Consider the following 26,023-nt stretch of genomic DNA (forward strand, 5'->3'; position numbering starts at 1 on the left):
AGTGACTTTTTGGGTTTTAAAATCAGATCACATTTTCCTGGAATTCCTTGATTTATGGTGAATCTACAAAGCTGTCTCTCCCTCCTTAATCAGAGAGTGCTTTCCCCCCTCTTCATACATCTCTCTTAGTATTTATTGCATGCCTATTACCATAATATCTGATGAAGGATGAGTCTCTCTCCTTTTAAAACCTCTGTTCTTTTTCATTATAACAGTCTATCATATTACACAGCACCAAAATTGAGTTAGGAACTTTATAAAACAAAAATAGACACAGTCCCTGTCCCACAGAAATTACACTAAGGACCCAATCCTCCAAATAATTAACTACTTGAGTAACTTTACTCACATGCTTAAATATTTGCAGGATTGGCCCCTAAAGGTACACAGACCTGATTTTAAGAGGTGATGAGTGCCTTTGACTTCAGTGGCAGTTGTGGGTGCTCATCTCCTCTGAGCATCAGGCCCATACACATTACAAAAGCTAAAAAAAACCTAATGTTCAGTAAAACTGACATTCAACTTACATTTGAAAAATAAAGTAATTTTAATACTTTCTTTAATATATTCAAGTTCCAAGCACTTCATTACTAGAAAAATACTGACATCTTGGAGGAAATTCAAAGAGGAGCAACAAAAAATAATCAGCAGACTCAAGTGACTGAATGTAAGGGGAAAAGACTGCAAGCACAGCTTAGCTAAGTGATGACTAAGGAGCAGTGACTTTGTTTTCAGGCTCTGCCTTCAAACATGAGATTCTTCTAAAGGGAACAAGAGACCACAAGAGAGAAATTGTGTATTCCTGTAATGTGGGGATTTGGGATAGTTTTCTTTGTATAACTGATATATGAGTTAGGTTCAAATTAGTCTTCTAGTATGACAGCTATGAATTAACATTAGTGGGGCTCACACTTTGTTGCTTCTTTAAACTGTGTTGATTGCACACACTTGGGGCTCCCCGTGCATCCCACTACTCCCCTGCCCCAAGCTTCCTGTGTGCTACCCTCCCGATCCCCTTTTTCCTTCTATTTGGCATAAGGGTCTTGCTGCAGCCTCCCCACCCCTCACTCATAGCAGGAGCTCTGCATGCCCCCCCATTCTCTCCTCCCCCTATTCCAAGGTTCCCCCTTCTCCCCCAATGCCAGAGGCTGACTCTGTGCACTCTGATTCCCTCCTTCCTCCCATACTAGGGTCTTCCATTCTCTCCCTGCCAAGGAATCTGTCTGTCCCCCACTCCCACTCCATGTCAGGGGCTCTGTGTGAAACCCCATTCCATCCATGCCAGGAGCCCTGTGCTCCCCTCCCATTCCTGGGGCTCTGTGTGCCCCCCTCCTTTTCCCACCCTTCTTATTTCTCTTCTTTATGTCCAGGAGGCAAGTCATTCAGTGTCAACATGTTCAATGCTATTGGGAGGATAAGCAGAGATGAGCAGGGATATTGTGCAAGAAGACATTAAATGGTGCCATCAACCAATTGTGATCCTTACAATTCCAGAGGTGCTTGAAGCTGAGGCTCTGATGAACAGAAGGCAGGGCCTCTCTTCCATTTTCCCCCTTCCCATTTTCCACTTCCCCCAAAAATGAGTAGGGTTCTGCCCATTGGTTTCTAGAACAATCTCTGAAATGTTGGAACTGATGCATCATTCAAAAGTTATCATGTGACAGCCAAACAGAGAAATGCCATCAATTGAGTGTAGGGCCTTGCAAGGTCAGACAAGTACATAGGGTTAGGATTTTTTAAATGCAGGTTGGTTTGGACAAAGCAAATAGCGAGTTTTTATATGGATTAACCCCAGCAAAAGCAAAACTGCATGTCTAATATCTTACCCATATAACTCAGTAAATCTGTATTTAATTTCAGTCTTCTGTTCATGGCTGAGCCGTCGGCAGAATCTGAATTGGTGAAGGGCTACTGCCATGGCCCGCAGGGATATTCCATCACGTATAATTGCCGGAGGTAAATGGCAGATTAGATTTCCAAGTATGTCCACATCGTATTCATCACTGATGGAACCGTTCTGAAACAAAGAGGCCACAGTTGATGTGTTTACCTCGCTGGTAAAGTTAATATCAGGTATTGTACTGCACAGCCCAACAGTACCACAGTATGTTCAGCCTGGGAGTTTCAGTAACTGCTTGCTCACAAAACAATGGCAGATGCGCAGATGGGTTAATCCAGTGGCTCTCAACCTTTCCAGACTACTGTATGCCTTTCAGGAGTCTGATTTGTCTTGTGTACTGCCCAAGTTTCACCTCACTTAAAAACTACTTGCTTACAAAATCAGACATAAAAACACAAAAGTTTCACAGCACACTATTACTGAAAATTTGCTTAGTCTCTCATTTTTATCATATAATTAAAAAAGTAATCAAATGGAATATAATATTGTGCTTACATTTCAGTGTATAGTATATAGACAGTATAAACAAGTCATTGTCTGTGTGAAATTTTAGTTTGTACTGACTTTGCTAGTGTTTTTTATGTAGCTTGTTGTAAAAGTAGGCAAATATCTAGATCAGTGGTCTACACACAAGATCACTTTTTGAATTTAAGTGCAACCCAGGATCTACCCTGCCCCTTCCCCAAAGCCCTGCCCCGCTCACTCCATCCCCGTCTCTGTCGCTCACTCTCCCCCACCCTCACTCACTTTCACCGGGCTGGGGAGTGGGTTGGGGTGAGGGAGGGGGTGCAGGCTCTGGACTGGGGCTGAGGGGTTCGGAGTGTGGGAGGGGGCTCCAGGCTGAGCCAGGGACAGTGGGTTGGGGTGCAGGAAGGGGTGCAGGGTGCAAGCTCTGGGAGGGAGTTTGGGTGCAGGAGGGGGCTCTGGGCTGAGCCTGGGCAGGAAGGGGTATGGGGTGCTGGCTCCGGGAGAGGGCTCAGAGTTGGGGTGCAGGCTCCCGCCGGGTGGCACTTACCTTGGGCGGCTCCTGGTTGGCAGCGCAGTGATGCAAAGGCAGGTTCCCTTCCTGGCCTGGCCCAGCCCCACGCCACTCCCAGAAGGGGCCTGCGGCCCCCTGGGGGAGCATGTGGCTCCGTGCGCTGCTCCTCTCTGCAGGCACCACCCCCACAGCTCCCATTGGCCACAGCTCCCCGTTCCCGGCCAATGGGAGCTGCGGGGGTGATGCTTGCAGGCAGGAGCAGCATATGGAGACCCCTGGCTCCCCTCCCCTGGGGCTGCGGGGGCATGCTGGCTGCTTCCGGGAGTGGCAATGGGGCCGGGGCAGCCCGACTGCACCACTGGACTTCTAACGGCCAGAGATCACGATGGAGTGGGAGAGTCTCCGGGATCGACCAGTCGATTGCGATCGACCAGTTGGTAACCACTGATCTAGATGAGTCGATGTACCTCCTGGAAGACCTCTGTGTACCACCAGGGATACACGTACCCCTGGCTGAGAACCACTGGGTTAATCCATGGCTTCTCTCAGGGTTGCTTAGCACACTTTTCCATTACTAACAAATGACAACAGACATCTGGCAAAGTTTAAGATGTTTTGTTGTATCTTTACGTATAATGTTGTCCTTTAAATACTGAACCAAGCAAAACAACACACACAGATCTCAATTAGAGCAAAATCCTGCCCCCTCCTCCATATCCACTGAGCACCCTCGATGCAGCAAAACTGGTGAAGCTCTGCCATGTGGAGACCAGGTAGAAGGGTTTCCTGGAGCCTGTGCAGGAATGGGTGGGCACAAACCCTGGGTGCCAAAGAGCCTTCCTCTGCAGGGTCTTTCCCTGCATGCCATTGCATTGAGGTTTATGGTGCAGAGCAGTACTGTGTGAGGGGATGAGCATCTGCTGCTATATGGATCAACCAGCCGATTTCCCCCATCCAGCTCAGATGCAATAGCAGCAGGACTGTTACAGCCTCAAGGTTTACAGAGCAGTCACAGAACAGTGCTGATGCAACTTTGCAGCCTGGGAGAAAAGACCATCCATTTCCCTCTCCTCGGGAATGCCCTGTGCCTGGTACAGCTGCTCAGGATCAGCAAAGGCTGGAGAAACAGGATGTGTTTCTTGGTGTAAAAACTTTCCAGGTCTATGCTGTCCTCACCAACTCAATGCATGTGGCAATGGCTTCTCATGAAATCACTTTGGTCACGCGCGGGATTGAATATAGCTTTTAAGAAATGTTTACATCTTGGACGGAGAAGACTAAACATCATTGGGAAGCAGAGAACATAAGAATTCATACAGCCTAGAAGAGAACACAGCTGGATAGATACTGATATGCTTATAAGAAATACAGTACTAGCTACAACAGAGAGGAACAAGCAGGAAATATAGGCTTTATTTTGCTTTAAATCAGAGTGAAGGAATTTTATTTGTTGAGCTAAACAGCTTTAACCCATAAAAAAGCATGAGCAATAATCCCCCTGAGCTGTACCGAAAACAACTCTGCAAAATCAGGGAGTTGCAGGAATTTTTGGCCCTTTGCAGCCATCTGACCTTTGTTCTGAACAAACTGGCAGACTGCTAAGCCAGTATCTACAGTCTGCTATGGGGCTTGATGGTCCAGATCATCACACATATTTTGCACTAGCTTGGTCCTAAGACTAAAGTGGAGCCCTAATGCTTGGCTCAACTGGAATTTCTAAATGGCAATTTCGCTTACTCCTTAAATATAAATGCCTCTTTTTTTCAGCATGTGTAGACACGGACCCAATTCTGCAGTCCTTACTCATGTGTGAGTCAGAAAGATCCTGACTACACTACAAAGCTAAGCATGTGTAAATGTGGTTATGGAACAGTTGTGGCCTAGCCTTATTATAACATATATCCTGTTCCTACCCATGTGGATGAAAAAAAAACAACGTTATGTTATTATTACTATTCAAAATTATTTGTATTATGGTAGGGTCTAGGAAGCCCTAGTCATGGCCCAGGACCCCATTGTGCTAGGCACTGTACAAACACAGAAAAAAAGACAGTCCCTGCACCAAACAGCTTGCAATCTAAGTATAAGACAAGAGAAAACAGGTGGATACAAACCAATGGAAGAGCACAAGGAAATAATGAGTCCTTGTTATAGATAACAATGTTTAAACCCTGGTAGAAAGCCTAGGATAAGATATGGTTCTCTAACATGGTTATAACACGTATTTTCTATCCACTTAGCATCTAATGCAGAGAATTTCCAAGAAGTCTCCAACCACATGGCTAACACCAATGCAGCTCCCTAAGTGCTAGCAATGATGGGAGCACTAGCCTAGATGAGCTGCTAGTGTCTATACCACTGTATTGTCTAACTCTGAGGTCTAGAGGACCATCCCTAAGCCATGTCTACTCTAGCTCTACCACCACTGCTACCGCGGGTAAAGCTGCACCACTGAGAGATTTCCTGAAAGATGCCAGTACAGACAAGGCCATAGACAGGAACAAGCCATACTGTAACATGGTTTGGCCATACCATATGTCCCAGCCATGTCTCAATATGGTTATTTCTGTAGAGTCCATGGATTATAAGATCAAGCACAATATGAAATTGCAAGTACTGTGTTACAGTGAAAACACAAATCTGACAAAGCCACAAAGCAGAACTTCCTATGCAATGTTAAAGTAGCACTTATTTTACCTTGTGAGGCAGAAACCATCCCAATTTATGGTAATTGCAGAAGGGGCTTTTGTTTTGTTGCACTTTTTCCCCACCCAAAAGAAAAGTATCACGCTTACCAGACACTCCTGTACTTTCTGTAGGACTGTATTCTTTTTGTGCGAGTCTAGAATCATAAGATCCAGTTCAGTCTTCCCCAGACTTATCAGGAAAGGGACACACGAAGTGCCTGAAATGGATTCCAGATACTGAGCGCTGGAGAAGGAGTTACAAAAAAACAACAACACTTAGTTTGTAATGCTGGATTTCAGCTCAACCTAGTACTGCATGTGAAGTGAGAGGGCCACATTCAGAGACGGGTAAATTGGCATAACTTACATACTGAGGAGCTACAAAAAGGTGTAAGTTAAAGTAGTCTCCACTTACACGGAGGGTGCTGGAACAATTTTTATAGTGGGGGTGCTCAGAGTCATTGAACCAAACTGTAAACCCTGTATATAATGGAAACCACTTCAAGCCAGAGGGTGCGGCAGCAACCCCAGCACCCCTACTTCCAGTACCTATGCTTACACCTTCTTCCAGCTCTTCAGCATGTAAGTCAACTTATCTTCCCTTAAACAATGCCAGAGTGGGCGTAAGCAGCTCTGAGGCAATCTGAGCTTAAGGGAGTTGAACTCAGGGGTTCTCAACCTTCTTCTTTCTGAAGCACCCCCACAACATGCTATAAAAACTCTATGTCCCACCTGTGCCACAACTGTTTTTCTGCATATAAAAGCTAGGACTTGTGCTAGAGGGTAGTAAGCAGGGCAACTGTCTGGGACCTCATGCCATAGGGAGTCCCCGCGAAGCTAAGTTGCTCAGGCTTCAGCCCCAAGTGGCGGGGCTCAGAGCCCTGGGCTTCGGCTTTCAGCCCTGGGCCCCAGCAAGTCTAATGCCAGCCCTGCTTTGCAGACTCCCTAAAACCTGGTCTCCCGGGGGGCCCTGGATCCCTGGTTAAGAACCACTGGTCTAACTTACATGTGGCTTCTGAATTTGGCCCACAATTATAAACTTATTACCACATTCAAGCAGCACAGTTCATGTCCTTCTCTGTAAAGGGGTTCTATGAAGTGGTGTTGTAGGTTCTTTGAGATATTTTGATTATATCTAGAGAGGAATTTGAACTAGAACCCTGGGTAGGAGCTCTCCAGAACATTGGGGAAGTTCAGACCGCATCTGTACTTGGTGATTGGTCCAGTTCTCTAGAATGGGCCAAACCAAACTCCTGGATTTGAGCGCTCTTGAACTCTGGGGAAGTTTGGATCCCAATTTGAACACTGTAGCTTGGACCACTCTCTCATTATAAAACTTACATTTGAGGGGTTACATCAGTAACACAGGGAAGATCACAACCGAAAAGTAGGTGTGTGCATGTTCCTATATGCCAGTATCTTATCCTGAGCTGAACTTTTGCAGGTCATTATTCCAAAATGTAAATTAATCCCTGTAGGTATTTTGGAAGCCTCTCCTCAAAGTCAGACACAGGTTAAGCAGTTACGGTCTGTGAATATTAACTTTCTTTAACAAAAATCCCTCCCCAAAACTCAAATATGCCTTCTTACCTACAAGAAATGAAGTGTGTGTGTGTGTGTGGGGGGGGGGGGGAATAATATACTGTTAACTCAAGGTGCACATCAAAGTCACCATGTGAGCTTTTCCTGGTCAGCCTTGTCCTTCCCTCTCCCTCTCTTTTTATTGGGTTTGCTTGACCCTCACTTATTGTCATGTCAAATCTAGATTGTGTGCTTTCTGAGACAGGGATTATGTCCACACTCTCATCTCTACCCATCTCAGTTCTTCACATCTTCCCCAGTCCCAGGACAGAAAGAGCACACCAGATCAGAAGACTTTCTTCATGAAAGGAAGGCCAGCAGGCCTTGTTCTTGTTTTAGGAACTTTGTTTCTCATCTGAGATTCCTGAACCCAGTCCTCAGCCCATCAGTGGAGATACCTAATTACCTGCACTGCAGGGGTGCATAAAATATCCTGTTCGGTTTCCCTTCCCTTTGTGTTACTTTCTGCTCCCTTATTTTCTCCTAATATATCTCTCACTCTCTTGGCTTTTCATTAGCTCCTGAAATCAACTGCAACAAATCAGCACAGTTAGATGAAATGACCACAACCCTGCCCTGTCTAAGGAGAAAAGGCCCAACCAAATGACATCTCCGACTGGAGTGTGAGCCAGGATCCAAGCACCAGGTGTTGTGGTTGACTTGCCAGCCAAAGCATCCATTCGTAACCCTGGTGTAGATGTGCGGGCTCAGGTTGGAGCGCAGGCTTTAGAACCCTGCAAGGTGGGAGGGTCTCGGAGCTTCGGTTGCAACCTGAGCCCTGGAATGTTTACACTGCAATGAAACAGCCTTGAGGCCAGAGCCATGCAAGCCTGAGTCAGCTGGCATGGGCCAGCTGAAGGTGTTGCAGTGTAGACATACTGTATTGCAAGAGGAACGAGCGCTGCTGTTGTCAAAGGACTTGTCTCCTCATTTTTATTTTATTTAGAAATGGGTAAGACAAATGCATGAACATAAAGGTTATAGAAGGTTTCCGCACTGGCAGCTCTCTTTACTGGTTATTCATTATATAGTGTAAAAGAATGGGTGCAGGCTCTGAAAAGACTCCTGGGTTGGCAGAGGGATTGCTAGAGAGCAATGCAAGCCTACCACTATCACCCTGTCAGGAGTAGTGCGTGACACCTCTAGAGACTCAAATTGCTGACCATTGACAGGCCACAGAGACAAGTTTGAGAACCACTAATCTGCTGTGCTCCCAGTCTCTCCCTATGCTGGAGCAAAGGACCAAACATCATCCAGTTTTGATTTCCCATATGGCAATGTGCTGTGCTATCTAGACAACTGGGCTCACTAAGAAGCTTTACTACATAACGACCATTGTGATAAAGTCAGAATACATTCCAAAGTCACCCTTTGAAAGTGAACTCCTCAAAGGTAGTTTTTAATTTATTTTATAAAATAAAATGCAAGTATGTAGCAGAGCTTGACAGCACTACCAATGCAGGCATGGCCAACACAGCTAAGTGAACAGAATATTTTATTGGGGGGGGGGGAATACTTCTGTAAACTGTTAACAAAAAAACAATAAATCCTCCAGCTGGCACCTTTTAGAGGACTATAAAGTAAATATAGCTTCAAAAACGTACAATGGAGGCGAGCATTTCTCATCTCTCTAATGAGTCAAGATGCAGTGGGTGGATTACTGATAAGAATTTTTGGAACATGTCACTCTTTTACAATGGTCTAAGAAGGGCTGCCAAATGAAACCAAAGTTATGTGGTTTTCCATCTGAGTGGCAGACAGCCTTTTAGAATTGAATCCAATCCCAAAGCTATGCCAGCCATGCTCTCCAAATGTTTCTGTTCTCTGAATGAGCAGTCCTTTGAAGCCAAGAGCATCAGAGTATACCAGCTGTTTCTGATGGAATAGAAGAAGATGCAGCATAAAGGGGTCTCTGTCAGACATTCCTGGTACCAGAGTTTATTCAAACATTTCCATCAAAAGTTTTTTTCCCCTGATAGAAAACCCTCTTTCAATCAAAAGGAATGACTTACATTTAAGTCAGAAATTTTAGTTTTTCATTACAAATTTCATGGGTGGAAGGAAGGAAGGGAGAAATGAACCACTGATTTTTTCACCCTGCTCTTCCCCTGCCCCCGAGAGAGAGAGAGAGAGAGAGAGAGAGAGAGTTTTCCCAGCAGGACAAACAGAAATGTTTTGAAAAATTAAAAAATCTTTTTTTTAAAAAATTTGTTACAAAATCCCATTTCACTGAAAATTTCAAATGAAATTAAAAAATTCGTTTTTCAAATTTTTCCATGAGGCATACTAAACTCCGCCACCCCCCAACAGCTCTACTTGGTAAGTTAGGCATCACAAAATGTCTATCTTTAAACAAAAAATAAACAAACAAATGTAAGTGAATTTAGCAATTATGAAAGGTGATGAACTGAAAGGCCTAGAGAATTAAGTCCTCTGTTCATCCATAGAGCAGGTAGAGCGCAAGCTGTCCACACAATACCCTGTCAATGTGCCTCAGTCCTGCCTGGAGAGAGACCACTTCAAAAGGGTGAGAAGGCAATTTAGTCTTTATAACAGTTCTCCATGTACCAATAAATTCCAAGTGTTATGGTTCTCATGAAGTGAATGGAACCAGGGATTAAAATTGACTTGTTTCACACAAATCACTGAACACTCATCAAATGGTAACAACTTTTGGTTGATACTGATTTGGCTGGAATCAGGACTTACGTATAAAACTATCATTTGCTTGAGTCATCCACTTTTCTGGCACTAAATGGTTAAGTAAAAAAAGCTGTTGAGGATTAAATGGAACATACTGCCATGCATACTACAAGAAGAACTTACGGAAGCACTGATAAGAGGAAGGGAGGGATAGATGTGTTGGAGGTTTTCCAAAATTTCCAAGCCAAACAGTTAACCTGAAAACAAAATATTTAGAATCTTAGGCACTTATGAATTCCGAGGAAGAATGCAGATATGGTGTTTATTACATTTTAAAAATGAGCATATGTAGGATTATGCTTATCTTCAGAGAGTTTTTTCATGCACACAATTTCTGCAAAGTTGTTTGTAGCTTCCTCTTCCTGTGTGCCAGAGATGAAAAGGCCCATGTTTGGGTGCATATCAGGGTTTGTATGAGTTTTAAATAGATTATTCATGAATTAGCGCCAAATCAAGAATGAACTGCAGAAATTATTCTGCAATTAATTCTTGAACAGCAAATGAAATAGTGAAATTTGAATCTGTTAATGGACAGTTCACACAGAAGATTTGAAATTCCCTGAAAAAAAATTATGAATTCACCCTGCCCCAATCACCCTACAGTTTGTGTATTAGATTATGTATATAGAAAAATATACACACACTATTATGATTCCAATTTTACCTGATATGGAGAAAGCAACTGGAGATTCTTTTCAAAGAATCTGAAATTATTTAGAAAAGAGTCGGTGTTCATATGCTCAATCTGCTGGCATGTTACTCCTTTCACCAACTGCCCTATACTGATAGAGAGAACATCGCATGATCTCATGAATTTGTTAGCATGCTTCAGGGCAGAGGATCTTCATCTCTTTCACTCTACAGACCAAATCCCAAGAAAGAACCTCTTCTGGACACCTCTTCATTCCTCCCCACCTCCTTGTGCCCTCCTCTTCATTTTACCTCCCACCCTTCCCCTCCCCCGCCTCTTTGTGTCCTCCTCTTCATTTCATCTCCCCTCCCCACCCCCGGCCTCTTCATGGCCTTCTCTGATAATGAATCATTAAAGCCATCAGAAAGCAGAGCTGAGCCTAAACTAAAAAATGTTGATCAAGATCTTTGGGGGTCTTTTCATATATGTTTTGAGCTTAAGGGCTCCTCTTTATGAGAAAGATGAAGGGGCTTGGGGTCCCATGAGATGAAAGGTGCTACATAAATGTAAAATATTTTGAGAGTTATAGAAGACTGTTTGCTTCATTGCCACTCTGACGATAAAATGATGCTTCAAACGCATTTAACCTGGGTGTGAAACAGTGAGACTAGTATCCATACCTTAAGAGGTCAGCGGGAGCTGTTGTTTTCTTAGACAATAATTCATACAGAAACAAGGCCTGAAATTAAAAATACATGACAGTGCATCCTGGGTAATTTGTATGATAGCTCAATGAAATACTGTAGTATCTTTCTTATGAATTTTAAAGGCATTAAACATGATTGTGAGGCCCCAGCCCTGCAACCCCTATTCACAGGAATAGTCATTATGACTGACTTAAGTGATGGCATGTAGGTTAGACAGTGATCATGATACCTCTACGTATAGACCACAGGATTGATTTCAAATGCAAGTGGCAATTACACAATGTGCAGAAAGAAGAAATATGTGGCAGAATCTTGACAAGCTGTGTGCCTATTACATTAAAGAACAGTTTATCCTTATATAAAAATTCCTTATAATGCTGACCAGGTCAGTGAGACCTTTGGTTGTGAGTGTCCTCAAAGCATATTTGGATTGATTCCTTCCTTCTACCCATATTCTCCAATCTCATTCTGAATATATGCTTTTCCATCTCTACTCTCTTCCCATTCTCCAGTAAGCATCAGAACACACCTCTGTAAATGGAGTAGGAAGGGAAAACAACAGTAATGACAACTTTTTTGGTATTGGGGAAACGTGGCCTGGGATCCTAATCAAGAGAGAACCCCTTTAAAAATTAAAAAAATTGCCTTTGAAGTGTTTCACTGTGTTTTAGGGGAAATCTGTTTTTTGTATTTATAAAGGCATCAATCACAGTTGAAATGGAAATACGATAACTACTCAATACCTGGCTCTTTCGTAATTCTTTTTCTTTTACTATTGAAGAGTTAAAACCGGTTTCCTTCCATAAATCAGAAAGACATACTTCTTTAAAAAAAGCTCCTTGTATATCTGTAACTGCTGAAGAAAGCTCTCTAGATGCAAGCATCTAATAAAGAGGAAAAAAGACATGGGACTTAGAGTTTATTTCCAGATTCACAGGATTTGACTAAATTCTTTCAATTCAACGTAATATTCCTTAAGAGACTGCAGGTAAAGAGTTACTTCATTACTCAAAATTAACATGTACTGAATGACAGAAAGTAAAGTATATAACTTTTTAAGTGTGTTTGGCGTTTGAGAGGAAAACAGAATACAAATAGGAGGTAATTATTTCAGCCAACAATTAAGCCAAAATCCACATGTAATTGACAGTATTTAGAAAAAATCATGTTCTGCATACAAGGTCATTGTGCTTTGGTGTAGATGGAGAGGGGGATTAAGAATTTATTATTACCTTAGTGAGGATACCTTGTTGTTGTGCAGGTGATAAATCAGAAGCATACTGGGATAAGGTGCCTCTAATAACTTGAGAGAGCTCCTTTGGATTCATGTTGTAGAATGATGGAGTACTAATTCCAGTCACCAAAGAACCCATTTGACTAATATTATAAAATGATAAAACCTATCCAGAGAGCAGAGGAAACAAAAGGGAGAGTTTACAAATCCACATATAGCAGAAATCTTTAAAGTAAAATTTCAGAACCATTAATACTAGATGTGCAATATATGTTTCTTGGCTAAAATTCATCTTTCAACATCCTACTCTTTGGAATGGAGAGCCTCCAGTAATAGTTTTAACATTTCTTAAAGTTCAGCTAATTGTGGCAGCAACTCAGAACTGAAAGTAAAATTGTGTACTAAAAATGCACATTCTTCCTATATCAAGTGATATCTTAGGCACTATATTTTCCTATTGTGTGTTAAAACACTGTTTAAACAGAATTTTCTGACCAGCTCTGTTAATGACAGAATTACAGAAATCTTGTACTGAAAATAAATTACAGATAAAACTCTGGATTCCAAACTTTTCAAAATCAACAGTTGCAGTTGAAAAAAAGGTTGCTGCAATTTGTTTTTATCAAATGTGATAAAGTTATATCAGAAAAACCCAAATGTACCTTTTCGTAAGTGAGGTATTTGCTGGATAAAATCATAATTTGGCTTTTTGCCCATCCAGAGACTTGGTTTAATGTTGAAATAGCATTATGCACGGCTTCAGGTGACAAAGAGTCCAGCTGACTTGAAGTCAATCCAACCACCGCGTCTGACAGAGACCCAAGGGTATCATTCAAGGTCTGGTTTTGCATGGCAATGTCTAGGAGTTGAGCTTTGAGCTACACCAAGAAAAGGCAGATGCAGAGCATGAAATTGTATTTAAGAGCAGGGAAGCTTGCCAACATTTAATTTCCATTGTTACCTAAACATTATCAGGGGTTGTTTGACTAACCATCAGCACCAGAAGCAAGCATTTAGCAAGAACGCACTTCACAGAAATCCTGAAGTAGACCCACAGATGGCAAATAAATATGAAGAGTGAGGAAACAGGCTAAGAGGACTAAATGCTGTTAAAAGCGTCAGTGGGCTTTTATCTTTTGCATTACTTATTCAAGTACTTTTCTATGTATTTCTTGGAGGTCAGTGATTTGTCACTCTTTTCTTGTTGGATTCTAAAGATGAAATTTATCCTAGCTAGGGGAGGGTGGGAAACATATTAGCTGGGATAGTTCATGCAAGAGTGAACAAATACGCACCTTATAAACATCAGCCTGGAAGCCTCTCAGTTGATTGCATTTCATCATTTGATGAAGTAAAACCTGTGCCACAATGGCATCCATTTGTTCCATATTATCATAAAAACAAACCAACAAGCCTAACCTGTATGGGAGACCAGAAATGAGTTAGCTAACTGCAGATACATGAATGCAGCTCTTGTGCTCAAAGTCTTTAACTAGCTTCCTGATCACTTCTAGTTGTCACCAACACCTTGAATTACAGTCTTTATAGCTCTGAATGGTCAGAGACCTACACTCTCTTGTACTCTGTTAAAATCAGTTGGGAAACGCTTGCTGTCAGGACTTAGGTTAATGACTCAATACGTTGTAGCAGGATTCTCTCAGTTGAAGGACTCCAGTTTTGGAATCTGCTCCCTTTGGAAGGATTTTGGGTATAATCCCCACTTTAGAAAGGATGAAGGGGTGGATAGGAGTCTCTGTAGGTGTCTGACAGGCTGAGTTCCTGTTGGAATTATTAATTTAATGCTGCTGGGATTTCACTGTATTGTATAATTAATTAATGTGCTGGGCATCTAGAGTCTTGGATAGTTTTAAAATCATAAAATAAAACCTAACTAAATAAAAATCTACCATGTTTCACATCTAGCATAGCTCCCTATCCACCACACAGCCAGAGTTACGTGGCTGCCCCACTGGACGTAGATTTGTTCAACAGCAGTTGTAAGAAAATCCAGTTGATACCCCACAGAATGACTGTAGCCATTTACAATGCTCTGTTGTACTATTTACCCTCACAAGACAACCATTTTCAGAGGCAGGGGGAGGCAGAGGATATTTGACATACTATGTCAAACGTGCCTTTGTTTCCTAGCATGGGCAGAGCACACAATTGCGTGTATGGCTGAGGATTACATGCCTAATATCCTTCTGTCTTAGTCAACCCGGTAACTGAAACTATGTTAAGAACACAGTAAAGTTCGAACACAGTTACTGCAAGCAGGGATGTGGCATGTTTTCTGTAACTATGACAAAGAGGGATATTTTTCTTAACTGTTTTACAAAGCTTCCCTACAGACTATTTCACTCAGCACCCTTCTGATTAAGTTTATAGCAGAGTTTCATAATATAGAAGGAAAAAAAGCTGTCCACACTGGTTAGGAAAAACATGCTATGAACAGCCTTTTCCAGCGGCATTTGTTGAATGCATGATTTCAGCTGTCAGGTTGACAGGACCGTTGTGCATCAGCCACATGAACACAGTTGACCTGATGGTCATATCATAGTAATGGTAAAATATCAGCTCTCTCTGATGAGCATTTTCTACTTCTACTGCACTTATAATCAATGATTAGAAATCAATGAACAAAAAAGGCTATAATATTGGCCTTGCCCCTATATTTAATCTTCCAATCTGTTAGCAATCCCATTTACATAGGGCTGGAACCACAGGAGAGTTCAGTTACAGCTTGACATTCATGCTACAGCCCTGCTCACAGACAGGATCAATACGCGGAACATGGGCCCACCAGGATTGGTGTCTAAACTATGTGGTTTATGGACATGAACTGAACCAGCTGCTACCTATGCTGCACCCTAGTCACAAACTTGGTAAAAGTCTGTAGTGTAGATGGGTTCAGACGGTTTTTACTTCCTCTAGTCCTTCAACAGCAAATTGTTTAGCAATGTAACAACCCACTGTTTTCAGAGTAACAGCCGTATTAGTCTGTATTCGCAAAAAGAAAAGGAGTACTTGTGGCACCTTAGAGACTAACCAATTTATTTGAGCATAAGCTTTCGTGAGCTACAGCTCACTTCATCGGATGAAGCTCACGAAACCTTATGCTCAAATAAATTGGTTAGTCTCTAAGGTGCCACAAGTACTCCTTTTCTTTTTGCGAACCCACTGTTTTAGTGGCCCAACAGAAGTCATGGGACATCATCATCAGATTAACAGGAAAATCGACAAAGTATCTATAACTGCATTTGTATAACAGTTACCATCTGATGCATTACTGCATAGCCACCAAAGGCTCCTAATCTCCCTTGGGATTAGCAGCAATAAATAATGCTACTTCTTAAAAGAGCATTTTAAATTATTAATAGAGTTAAAATGTGTAAAATAAAATAAGGGTGTTGTAAAAATGGAATATATTAAGGACTTTGGAGCGTGACATTCCTCCAGTTTGTAAGAAGTTGGCACCTTGTATGGGTAGTAAAACCATTTATGAGGTTTTTTTTCCTCATTCTTGACACAGAAATATACATGGTGGGCCTGGTTCTCCTCTCACTTACCACCAGTGTAATTCAGGATAACTCCACTGAAGTGAAGAGCGCTCCACTGGTGTAAGGAGAAAAGAATTGGAGCCATAAAGCCTATTCTTTATAAATTTGAAAAGTCCAAGGAAATGCCTCAGGGTGCTGCAAACAATGCCAGATAGTGGTGTTTTGGGACTAACTAGGATCATTTATATGACAAAATGTAATATAAATGTAAAGGAACAAAATGTTCTTGCAGGTGGTTCACACTGAGTATTCAAGAGAAAGGTTCGTTTTCTTTCGTATTGCTATTATTGTTAAAGTGAGTTTAGTGCTGGTTTGACAGCCCTGAAGATGGAGGTCCTCTGTTTACCAACAAAACAGTCACAAGATGGTCAACAAGGCATGCAAATGTGACTCACTGCTATACTGAGGGCTCAGGCTGTCTTTATGAGTTGCTGTGGGGTGCTCAACCCCTGCTCCACCTCTCCACTACCCCTTCCCCTAAGCGCTCCCCACCCTCACTCCTCCCCTGCACCTCCTGCATGCCGCTAATCCAAGGCAGGCAGGAGGTGCTGGGGGGCATGGGGGAGGAGCTGGTCTGCAGAGCACCCACTATTTTTTTGGAGCACCCACAGAGTCAGCACCTATGCCTCTGAGGGCTCACTAAAGTGGGGAGGCTAGAGCATTCTTTTAACCTATTTCCTCCTTGGTCTCTCTGGTGCAACTGGTAATGCGGGTATCAGTTAATGACACTTGTGGTGGTGGTGCTGGCTAGTGTCATGTGATTCCCTCCTCAAAGTCTATTCTGCCATAATGCCTACAGATTGATACCATCAGGCAATGGTTAGGCCGGTGGCTAGCTGAATCTTCTTTTCTGGTAAAAACTAATTGTTTTGTTTTGTAGAAGCAAAAGACTATGATGTTCTAACAATCCCATGAGGCATCCAGTCTCTCCCTTCCCTTCACTCCACTTTGCTCCAGAAAAGCATTTTCAAAGACAGCTAAAAATGAAAGTAAGTCTTGCTTACCTGTAGATAGTTGAAGTGTTTCTCAGATCAAATCCCGATGAGTTTATTCTTTCTAGAAAAGCTTGCGCGAGTTCTGGTGTAATGTCATACACTGTATCCAGCTGTTTTGTTGCATTATCATAGCTTATGAATAGTCTCATCTAATTAGTACAAACAAAAGCATATTATCAGGAATCTATACAAACTAAAGACATTAATATACATGTTGGATACTATAAACAATCATCTGCCTCCATTCAGATTACACAGAGGGCACAAAGAGCAATTTGGATAATACAAAGTTTAAGAAGGCAAAGACCAGTAGTTCTGTATCACACCTAAATAATTTGCAATCTAATATGGGCCTGATCCTGCCTCATCTGAAGAGCTCCCGGTGCAGCTCATGGAAGTTTTGATGCAGATAGATTGTGGGAAAGAGACAACGACAAGAATACGCATCTTATTAAGTACTTATGAATGTTGTACAGTTTTCAATTTTAAAAGAGGCAGTGGAGTGGTTCATTAACAAATGATCAACTGAACATTTGGATTTAGTTTGCAACTAAGTAATTTTAATACACATTAATCTTTCATTTTTAAGTTTGTGCTTGTGATCATTCTAGCTGTGCATCACATCATTGGATAACTGATACATCCAAACACATTTTTCTACTTACTTCATTCAGACTAATTTTCATAATTTCTTCTAATGGAAGATGGACCATATATCTTCCCAAAATCCATAGATTTTCTGCACTGACCCAAGAGGATGAATCATTTAACTCTGTTTTATACAAAAATACTCATTCAAATGTAAAGAATGTCATTGTGATTACACAAACATTATACTCTATACATCTTCATTGCTGGATAATCAAAGGATCTCTAAAATCATAACACTACTAGGTCCTGCTTTTAAAAATGGACAATGTCAGATAGTTTAAATCCATAAATGGTGGAGAGGAGATGAGTTATAACCAACATTTTACAAACACTAATAACAGAAGTGTATTCATTAATATTTTAAATGTCAATAAATCAGCTTTGTTTGCTTTTAAAAACTTTCCGCTGAGGTTTGTGCACCCATCTATTGCAGCTTCGTGCTAATAATGAGAATTAGAAGTGAAAATGACTCATCTGTCTGTACTGCCTAAACTGAACAAAATGGAAAAGTAAAAAGCAGTCTGAAGTAGCAGTTTTTCTGAAATTCAGTTTTCATAATCAGATGTGTTATTTGATAACATAGGTAAAGCACTTTATAGCTGTATATTATTAACCTGACAAGGTCCTTTTAAACGACTGATTATACGCTATGACTATACAGAACACTCTCATTGTTAATTGAACTGATATTCACCTCAGACAAAGTAAAAAATATTTAGTACAGCCATAAATTAGGATAAAGGCTGAAGAAATACAATACTGTATTATAAGAAGAACAATCATTTGCATTTATATAGCATAATCCAAGGACCTCAAAATGTTTTACAAATAAACAATCACAACAGCCCTGGGAAATAATTATCCCCATTTAAAAACTGGAAAAACTGAGGCACAGAGTAGCTAAGGCTTAAATTTTCTAAAAGTGGCTATGAATTTTGGGTGTCTCAATATTTGCGTGCTCAGCTTGACACTTCAGTATCTCTGCAGATCAGGCCCCAGATCACCCACAACCCTAGTTGATTTCTATTAATAGTCATGAATACACTTGAGGAAGTTTTCAACATCTCTGAAAAAGCAGGCCACAGGTTTCTCAAACTGAGGCATCCAAAATTAGTGGGCATTTTTGAAAACACAGCTCTTAAGTGACTGCCTTATGATGGCTGACATGGTGAAACAGTTCAGAATAGACTCAAAAAGTCCTTGTGTCCAGTCCCTTGCTTTCATCATTAAACCATACTATCTCCCACGACCAATCACATTAAGAGACAGGAAAGGAGAGAGAGAAGAGGAAAGAGAGGGGGAAGGAATTTTCACAATGTTAAGATCCCTGACTGCAGTGTTTAATAGAAGAGGAAACTTGCTTTTGGCAACCCTGGAGTTTAGGGTCCCTGGAACCTTTTTTTGTTCTTTAAAAAGCAGGCAGAAAATATAAAACACATCAGCACCTGTTTTTGTAAAAGCCACCAGAGTTTTTCATCTTTTGAGAGGTTGGTATTTTTAATAGGAAAGAAATGAGAATTAGCTGAGTTACTTAGAAACAAATCTCTAGTCTAGAGAGATGTTTTTGAAACATTAAAACAACACGTCATCTCATGTTGATCCTATGACCTTGGCACAACTGGGCAGGAAGACATGCTGTTATGAAATAGCTCTCTGCCATTCCACAGGCACAACAAATATACAAATGAGGAAATATCTGTAACAAAAACTAGCAAAAATGTTGGGAAGGCAGCCTACTACATAACATAGATATGTGGTATGTTTCAAGATTCTTGCATTACTGAGTTGCAGTGGAAGGAGGGGATACTGCAGAGGGGTGTGAAAGCTCCGTGCTTCCTGTTGTCTTCATTCTGTTCCTAATCCATAATGGTCACGGGAGCAAGCAAGAGACCATGACAACCAAGACCATTTGCCAATGCTAGAACTCTTAGGTGGGGCACTGTAACTTTCAGTTACTTCTTGGCTGTATATTCACTTGTTAATTAAGGGAGGATGTGTTTGTACTTAACGCACAAATCTGGAAGTCAGAAGATCTAGACTCTTTACAACTCTGGCTCAGACTTGCTGTGGGCAAGTAATATACCTCTGTTTCTCAATCTGTAAAATGGTGCTAATCAGAGGTGAAAGTAAGCCAGGACGGCGTACTGGTAAGAAAGAGGCCGCCGGTACAGGCTGGTACACAGCTGACATTAAAGCGCTGCCACGGCAGTGCTATTAGCACTGTACTGGCAGGGCCACCAACTGATGGGGGGGGGCAGTTGCCCCAGGGCCTGGCAGTTTAAAAGGGCCCAGGGCTCCTGGCAGCGGCCGGAGCCTTGGGCCCTTTAAATTTCTCCCAGCCACCACCGCCGCTACCATGGCAGCCAAGAGAGCCCTGAGCAGCGCTGGCTGGGCAGCGCTGAAGGGCTGGCTGGGTGAGTCTGGCCCCAGCCCCGCCCCTTCTGCCCGAGGCTCTGCCCCTTCCGAGGGCCCAGAGCCACCACTCCACCTTCCCCAGGAGCCCAGCCGCCTTGCATACCAGTAAGTCCTTTAAGGTACTTTCACCCCTGGTGTTAATACCTACCTATTTCTCAGGGGTGTCTGAGGCTCATTCATTGTCAGTATTTACAGATTACTCTGATATCTTTAGATGGAAGATTGCACAGGAGCTTGATCCTACTCCACTGAAGTCATTGGGCATTTTGCCATTGATTTCAATGGGAAGAGGATCAAACCCTGGAAGAGCAAATTGCTACTATTACTTGGGTGACCAGACAGCAAATGTGAAAAACTGGGACGGGGGCTGGGGGGAAATAGGAGCCTATATAAGAAAAAGACCCAAAAATCAGGACTGTCCCTTTAAAATCGGGACATCTGGTCACCCGAACTATTACTACTAAACGGCTGCTAATGTGGTTAATGAAGTGTAAGCGTCTTCCTGATGTCTTGTTGCTGTTGCTTTGGTGCCCCCTAGTGGAATGTGTGCTGTACTGTTGGGCCCTGGAATAAGCACCTCATCCACAGGAGATAAACAGCTGCGAAAGGCATATAAAATTGGGAAGGAGGTACATTTATTTTACTTTGCTTTTAATTTTGTAATTTCTCTGAATGAGCCAGTGCCCCAATGGTAGAACCCTCATAGCCTTCTGTTGTGTTTAAAAACATGGTAGCTAACATTTTCAAAGATCACCTATTTTCCTAGTCTAAACAGGGTACCACAGTGAACTTCACCTCTGTGCAGAGAGCCTGCACTAGGATAATACACCACTTAAATCCCATATAAGCCTTAGAAACAGGACTAAAGGGGCACACAGTCCTTGTGTATGGCCCTCTGCACAAGGGTGGAGTTCACCTTTAAGAATAAGCATATTTTATAATTTTATCTGCAGTGCAGTTCTAGCAAAGGACATATGTTTACTGTATGCTGGAGAGATGTACAGTATTTAAGAGGGCTACCCTTAACACAGCACTATTCATAATGAGGAAAAAAGTTCACTAGGAAAGATCAACCCTTTCCTGGCCATGTTTTTAGAGAGATAAGCAAGTCCTCCTTTTAATATTCAACATACCATTGGTGATACAGGATTTTTGCAGAATCTGCTTCATCCAGTCATACAGAGTTCTTTGTGCATTTGCCGTTGTCTTGTCATAGAGGTCCTTGAATACTGCTGATCTAAATGATAAAATGGCATGTGCAAATTAACTGATAAGTGGAATTTCTTTTAATGGTATAGATTAGCAAACATGCTTTTATAGCATCAGAATGAATGAAAACTAAATAGAAAATTGTATCTTGATGCCAGTATAGAGCCACTATATCAAACTCTTTTTTAAAAAAAGTATATTTAATCAGAAGACAATAGAAATGATTGTTTTCATTGGGAAATAAATGGCTTACAAGTTTCTGAAAGTGTCTTGTGGAAGATCTTTAGGGAGGCTTCTAATGACATCAGGTTGGAGATAGCTCACTGACGACACCCGCAGAACTTGGCTTAGTATATCCACACATTCCATAGAGCTCAAAGCTGGAAAGCATTTCTCCAATGTAACAAGGAACAAAGTCCTATTTCCTCCTGGGCTTTGGAAAATTCTCTCCCTAATCCCGTCCAGATCAATAACAATATTTCCCAATTCCTGCAGGTATCCAAGAGTTAAGAGAATATATTTACTTTCATCATTAATTTAATATATATTTTAATTTGAGGCCTGAGAAAAAGAAGCGTTGACACAATATTCCACTATTTCGAAATAGAGCAGCAATAAAATACTGTGTCTGATTGCATTACTGGAGATTATTCTTTTCTCCTATGGGCCAAAAATCAGCTTGAATATCTCAAGCAAAGTGAAAAGCAGAAAAAGGCTAATGGCTGGAGATTACGGAGTATTTGCCTGGACACGAGGGAAAATGTGAAGATTTATAGCAACCTGTGCATAAAGTATGTATGTATGCAGATAGATAATCACCTTACCCTCCCTGCCGCCCAGAATGGATCTTTTCCACATGCCATATTTCTTGCAGTGCCTACCCAAACATACGTCCTTCAGAAGACTCGACAAACACTTAAAAATATATTGATAGAGGGATGGACTAGAACTAATAGGTCATTTCCCAGCTTAAATGTCTGTGGTTCAAAAGACAGCACTTTCAGGACTGATGTTTCAGTGCTAGTTCTAGGGATGGTGATTTGGCATCACGATCAGTCCTGGAGGTACCTGTGAATACCATGTGAGAAAATGCCATTTGCAGCTCTGATTAGTATTATTTACATAGCTCCCAAAGTGTTCTAGGCACTTACCTGTGCGCTCTGACAATGCAATCTGAATCGCAACTGTCTCTGTCTGAATAAAACAGACTCTACAATACACTGATGTCTTATAGATTCATAGATATTTAGGTCAGAAGGGACCATTATGATCATCTAGTCTGACCTCCTGCACAACGCAGGCCACAGAATTTCACCCACCACTCCTGCAAAAAACCTCACACCTATATCTGTGCTATTGAAGTCCTCAAATCGTAGTTTAAAGACTTCAAGGAGCAGAGAATCCTCCAGCAAGTGACCCGTGCCCCATGCTACAGAGGAAGGCGAAAAACCTCCAGGGCCTCTTCCAATCTGCCCTGGAGGAAAATTCCTTCCCGACCCCAAATATGGCGATCAGCTAAACCCTGAGCATATGGGCAAGATTCATCAGCCAGATACTACAGAAAATTCTTTCCTGGATAACTGGGATCCCACCCCATCTAATATACCATCACAGGCCATTGGGCCTATTTACCATGAATATTTAATTACCAAAACCATGTTATCCCATCATACCATCTCCTCCATAAACTTATCAAGTTTAATCTTAAAGCCAGGTAGATCTTTTGCCCCCACTGCTTCCCTTGGAAGGCTATTCCAAAACTTCACTCCTCTGATGGTTAGAAACCTTCGTCTAACTTCTAGTCTAAATTTCCTGGTGGCCAGTTTATATCCATTTGTTCTTGTGTCCACATTGGTACTGAGCTTAAATAATTCCTCTCCCTCTCCTGTATTTATCCCTCTGATATATTTATAGAGAGCAATCATCTCTCCCCTCACCCTCCTTGAGTCTCCTTTCATAAGATAAGTTTTCCATTCCTCGGATCATCCTAGTAGCCCTTCTCTGTACCTGTTCCAGTTTGAATTCATCCTTCTTTACATGGGAGACCAGAACTGCACACAGTATTCCAGGTGAGGTCTCACCAGTGCCTTGTATAACAGTACTAAAACCTCCTTATCCCTACTGGAAATACCTCTCCTGATGCATCCCAAGACCTCATTAGCTTTTTTCATGGCCATATCACATTGGCAGCTCATAGTCATCCTATGATCAACCAATACTCCAAGGTCCTTTTCCTCCTCCGTTACTTCTAATTGATGTGTCCCTAGCTTATAACTAAAATTCTTGTTATTAATCCCTAAATGCATGACCTTACACTTCTCACTATTAAATTTCATCCTATTACTATTACTCTTGTATTATTTGGGCACTCATCACATGTCTCCAGGGGAGTATCCTCCATTTCTCCTGGTTTGCTCTCCCCCATGTTCATGTCCTCCTATGTTGCAGGCCTTTCCTCCCATCACGGAAGACCCTCTCTTCCCTGTCCATAAACACCATGTAATGGCCCTAGTCCTGCAAAATGATACGTGTGGGTGGACTCCTAATGCCCATGTGAAACCCCACTGATTTCAACAAGACTCAGTGTGGGCGTAAGGGTCTCTTGCATGGATCAAATTAAAGTATCAGGTCCTATATTGGTAGAAGAGAGTGCTCTGTCCCCTACATAATTGTTTAGTGCACTTTTCTCATATTCCCACACCCAATCAACAAGGGATGTAAAACACCACACCTGGGAATCTAATCCATGTCTGCTGTGTTACAGCGTGAAACATTCACAAAAACCCCCACAGTCTGGCCTTCTTTCCATTTCTATTTAAACATCAAAAGGCAGCTCTTACTTTTCACACAGTGAGTGCAAAGTGACTTACAAAATGGTTCTTTTTGCTCCTGAAGAGATATTTCACTGCAGTTTGAAACTGCTGATGATTAATCTGTTGAAAATCTGACAGCAGCTGTTTGGGCTGGTATAAAAGGTTCTCCAGGTAGTTTTTTATAGACATCTGCAGACAGGAGGGGAATAATAATATACATATACACACACCCACACCCCCTCCCTTAATCTTTTACTCCCGGAAACTCTCTATTTAAACGCTCCAGGCTGAAAGGATAGGAACTCACAAATTCTAATCCTGGGTCCGACCATGACTCCCTCTGTGCCAGTGGGTAAGTCATTTTACATCTACGCCTCAGTTTCTCCATTTGTAAAAAAAAGGCAATAATAATACTTATCTACTTTACAGTGGGCTGTGATGATTAATCCCTTAAATCATTTTGAAGATTAAGAATACTGAGCACTATTAATAATAATAATGCAAAACCAAAAGAAACATGCAACTTGATGGGAGGGAAAGTACATGCCAGGTCCTCAGTCAATGAGGCACATCACACCCCACCATTAGTGTACAAAGTCCTATGTGTTTTGGAACTCAGAGGGAACATTAAGAGAAACCATTATAAGTGTGATTAGCACTGGCATCTCACCTTTACTCTTCCCTGGACTGGAGTAAGAATTAATACTACACTGAATTCCAACAAGACTATTTCAAAACTAGTTTGAAGTTGTAATTTTTGTTGTTGTTTTCTTTGCTTAGGGTGGAAAACGATCCGCATTTCAAACAAAATACATTTTACCATGCTTAGACTTCCTGGAGCAGAAGGTATTTGCAATCTCTAAGGCTGACTACACTGCTTGGAAGTGTTAATGAAGCTAATCAGTATAAATGGATTTTAAAATAATTAGAAACAGATGGGAGAAGCCTTCCTTATAAACAGAGCAATATGAGTGACATGATTATCTTTTCAGTTGCTAATGATATATTATGACTGAATATTACTAAAGCCATTTTTCCTGTACCTGTTACTGGAATACAGCTGGCTCTGTGTGCAGTATAAATCCTTAAAATACTGTATCCTTCATACCCAATATGTACAAACTGCTTCACAGTTAGCCAATTGATTCACTAATAATTCCTAGAATAGATTCCTAAATATTTAATATCAGTATAATCAGCTGAAGGCCTAACTCCAGATACAACTTTAACCAGAACTTCATCTGATGTAAATCTACATAGCTCTATTGACATCAGCTCAGGATCTCTAAATGCTCCCTACACTGATGATTACCTTACGCATTAAATCCTTTTTGTAACTTTTATTTCTACTTTAATTCATACCCTTTTATTTCTACTTAAAATCAATAACCCTTATGCCTGTGACTTTTCACAGTCATCTAAGACTACTTCAAACTTATATCATAGCTCTCCATGAAAGCCTAAAAAACTAAAATTAAAAGCAAAACCTTAATGTAAATCTCTATAGTTGTGGAAGAGCTATGATGATGAAATGGAGTCATGGGACACTGATTCATGTGCTTCTGAATGGCCATGGGCTTTTTGAGAAGGTTAAGAATGCAAATTGGACATTAGATGTTTTTTATTATACAGGGGGGCCAAATTCAGATCTGGTGTAAATGGTGCAGCTCCACTGATGCTGATGACATTGCTCCAAGTCTGAACTTGGCCACCATCATTTGTAATGACTGTGGATAACGAATGGTGTGAACTTCCTGCACTACTTATGCTGCCACAAGAAGTTTTTTTTTTTTTTTTTTTTCAACAAAACAGAGTTCGGTGAAGTCTTGAAAGGAGAGAGAGTTTTGTAGGAAATCTAGCATCCCACATTCCGTAGAAGTAATGCAAAGCATAGCCAGGCCTGAAGTATGGGTAGGGAAATCTTCTGTTTTATGGAGAAACATAGTGTGGCTAAATTA

At 41.4% G+C, this 26,023-nt stretch overlaps 1 protein-coding gene across 5 annotated transcripts in view; it reads right to left on the reverse strand.

The window, feature by feature from the left end:
• The window catches only part of OTOA (otoancorin), a 58,680-nt gene that overhangs the window by 27,135 nt on the left and 5,522 nt on the right, over positions 1–26,023 (reverse strand). For 4 of the 5 annotated variants that reach the window (XM_043523632.1, XM_027823075.3, XM_043523630.1 and 1 more), the window contains 14 exons: positions 24,123–24,254; positions 21,506–21,741; positions 21,177–21,280; positions 17,643–17,749; positions 16,987–17,126; positions 13,718–13,841; positions 13,085–13,300; positions 12,421–12,588; positions 11,932–12,072; positions 11,162–11,220; positions 10,515–10,632; positions 9,974–10,047; positions 5,675–5,810; positions 1,827–2,017 (listed from right to left, as the gene is read on the reverse strand). In XM_043523632.1, coding sequence (XP_043379567.1) covers positions 1,827–2,017; positions 5,675–5,810; positions 9,974–10,047; positions 10,515–10,632; positions 11,162–11,220; positions 11,932–12,072; positions 12,421–12,588; positions 13,085–13,300; positions 13,718–13,841; positions 16,987–17,126; positions 17,643–17,749; positions 21,177–21,280; positions 21,506–21,741; positions 24,123–24,254 — 1,946 coding nt within the window. The remainder of the gene's footprint in view (positions 1–1,826; positions 2,018–5,674; positions 5,811–9,973; positions 10,048–10,514; positions 10,633–11,161; positions 11,221–11,931; positions 12,073–12,420; positions 12,589–13,084; positions 13,301–13,717; positions 13,842–16,986; positions 17,127–17,642; positions 17,750–21,176; positions 21,281–21,505; positions 21,742–24,122; positions 24,255–26,023) is intronic. The other variant, XM_043523631.1, reaches the window with a different exon arrangement.

Source organism: Chelonia mydas, chromosome 10 (assembly GCF_015237465.2).
Source record: "Chelonia mydas isolate rCheMyd1 chromosome 10, rCheMyd1.pri.v2, whole genome shotgun sequence".
Classification (NCBI taxonomy): domain Eukaryota; kingdom Metazoa; phylum Chordata; order Testudines; family Cheloniidae; genus Chelonia; species Chelonia mydas.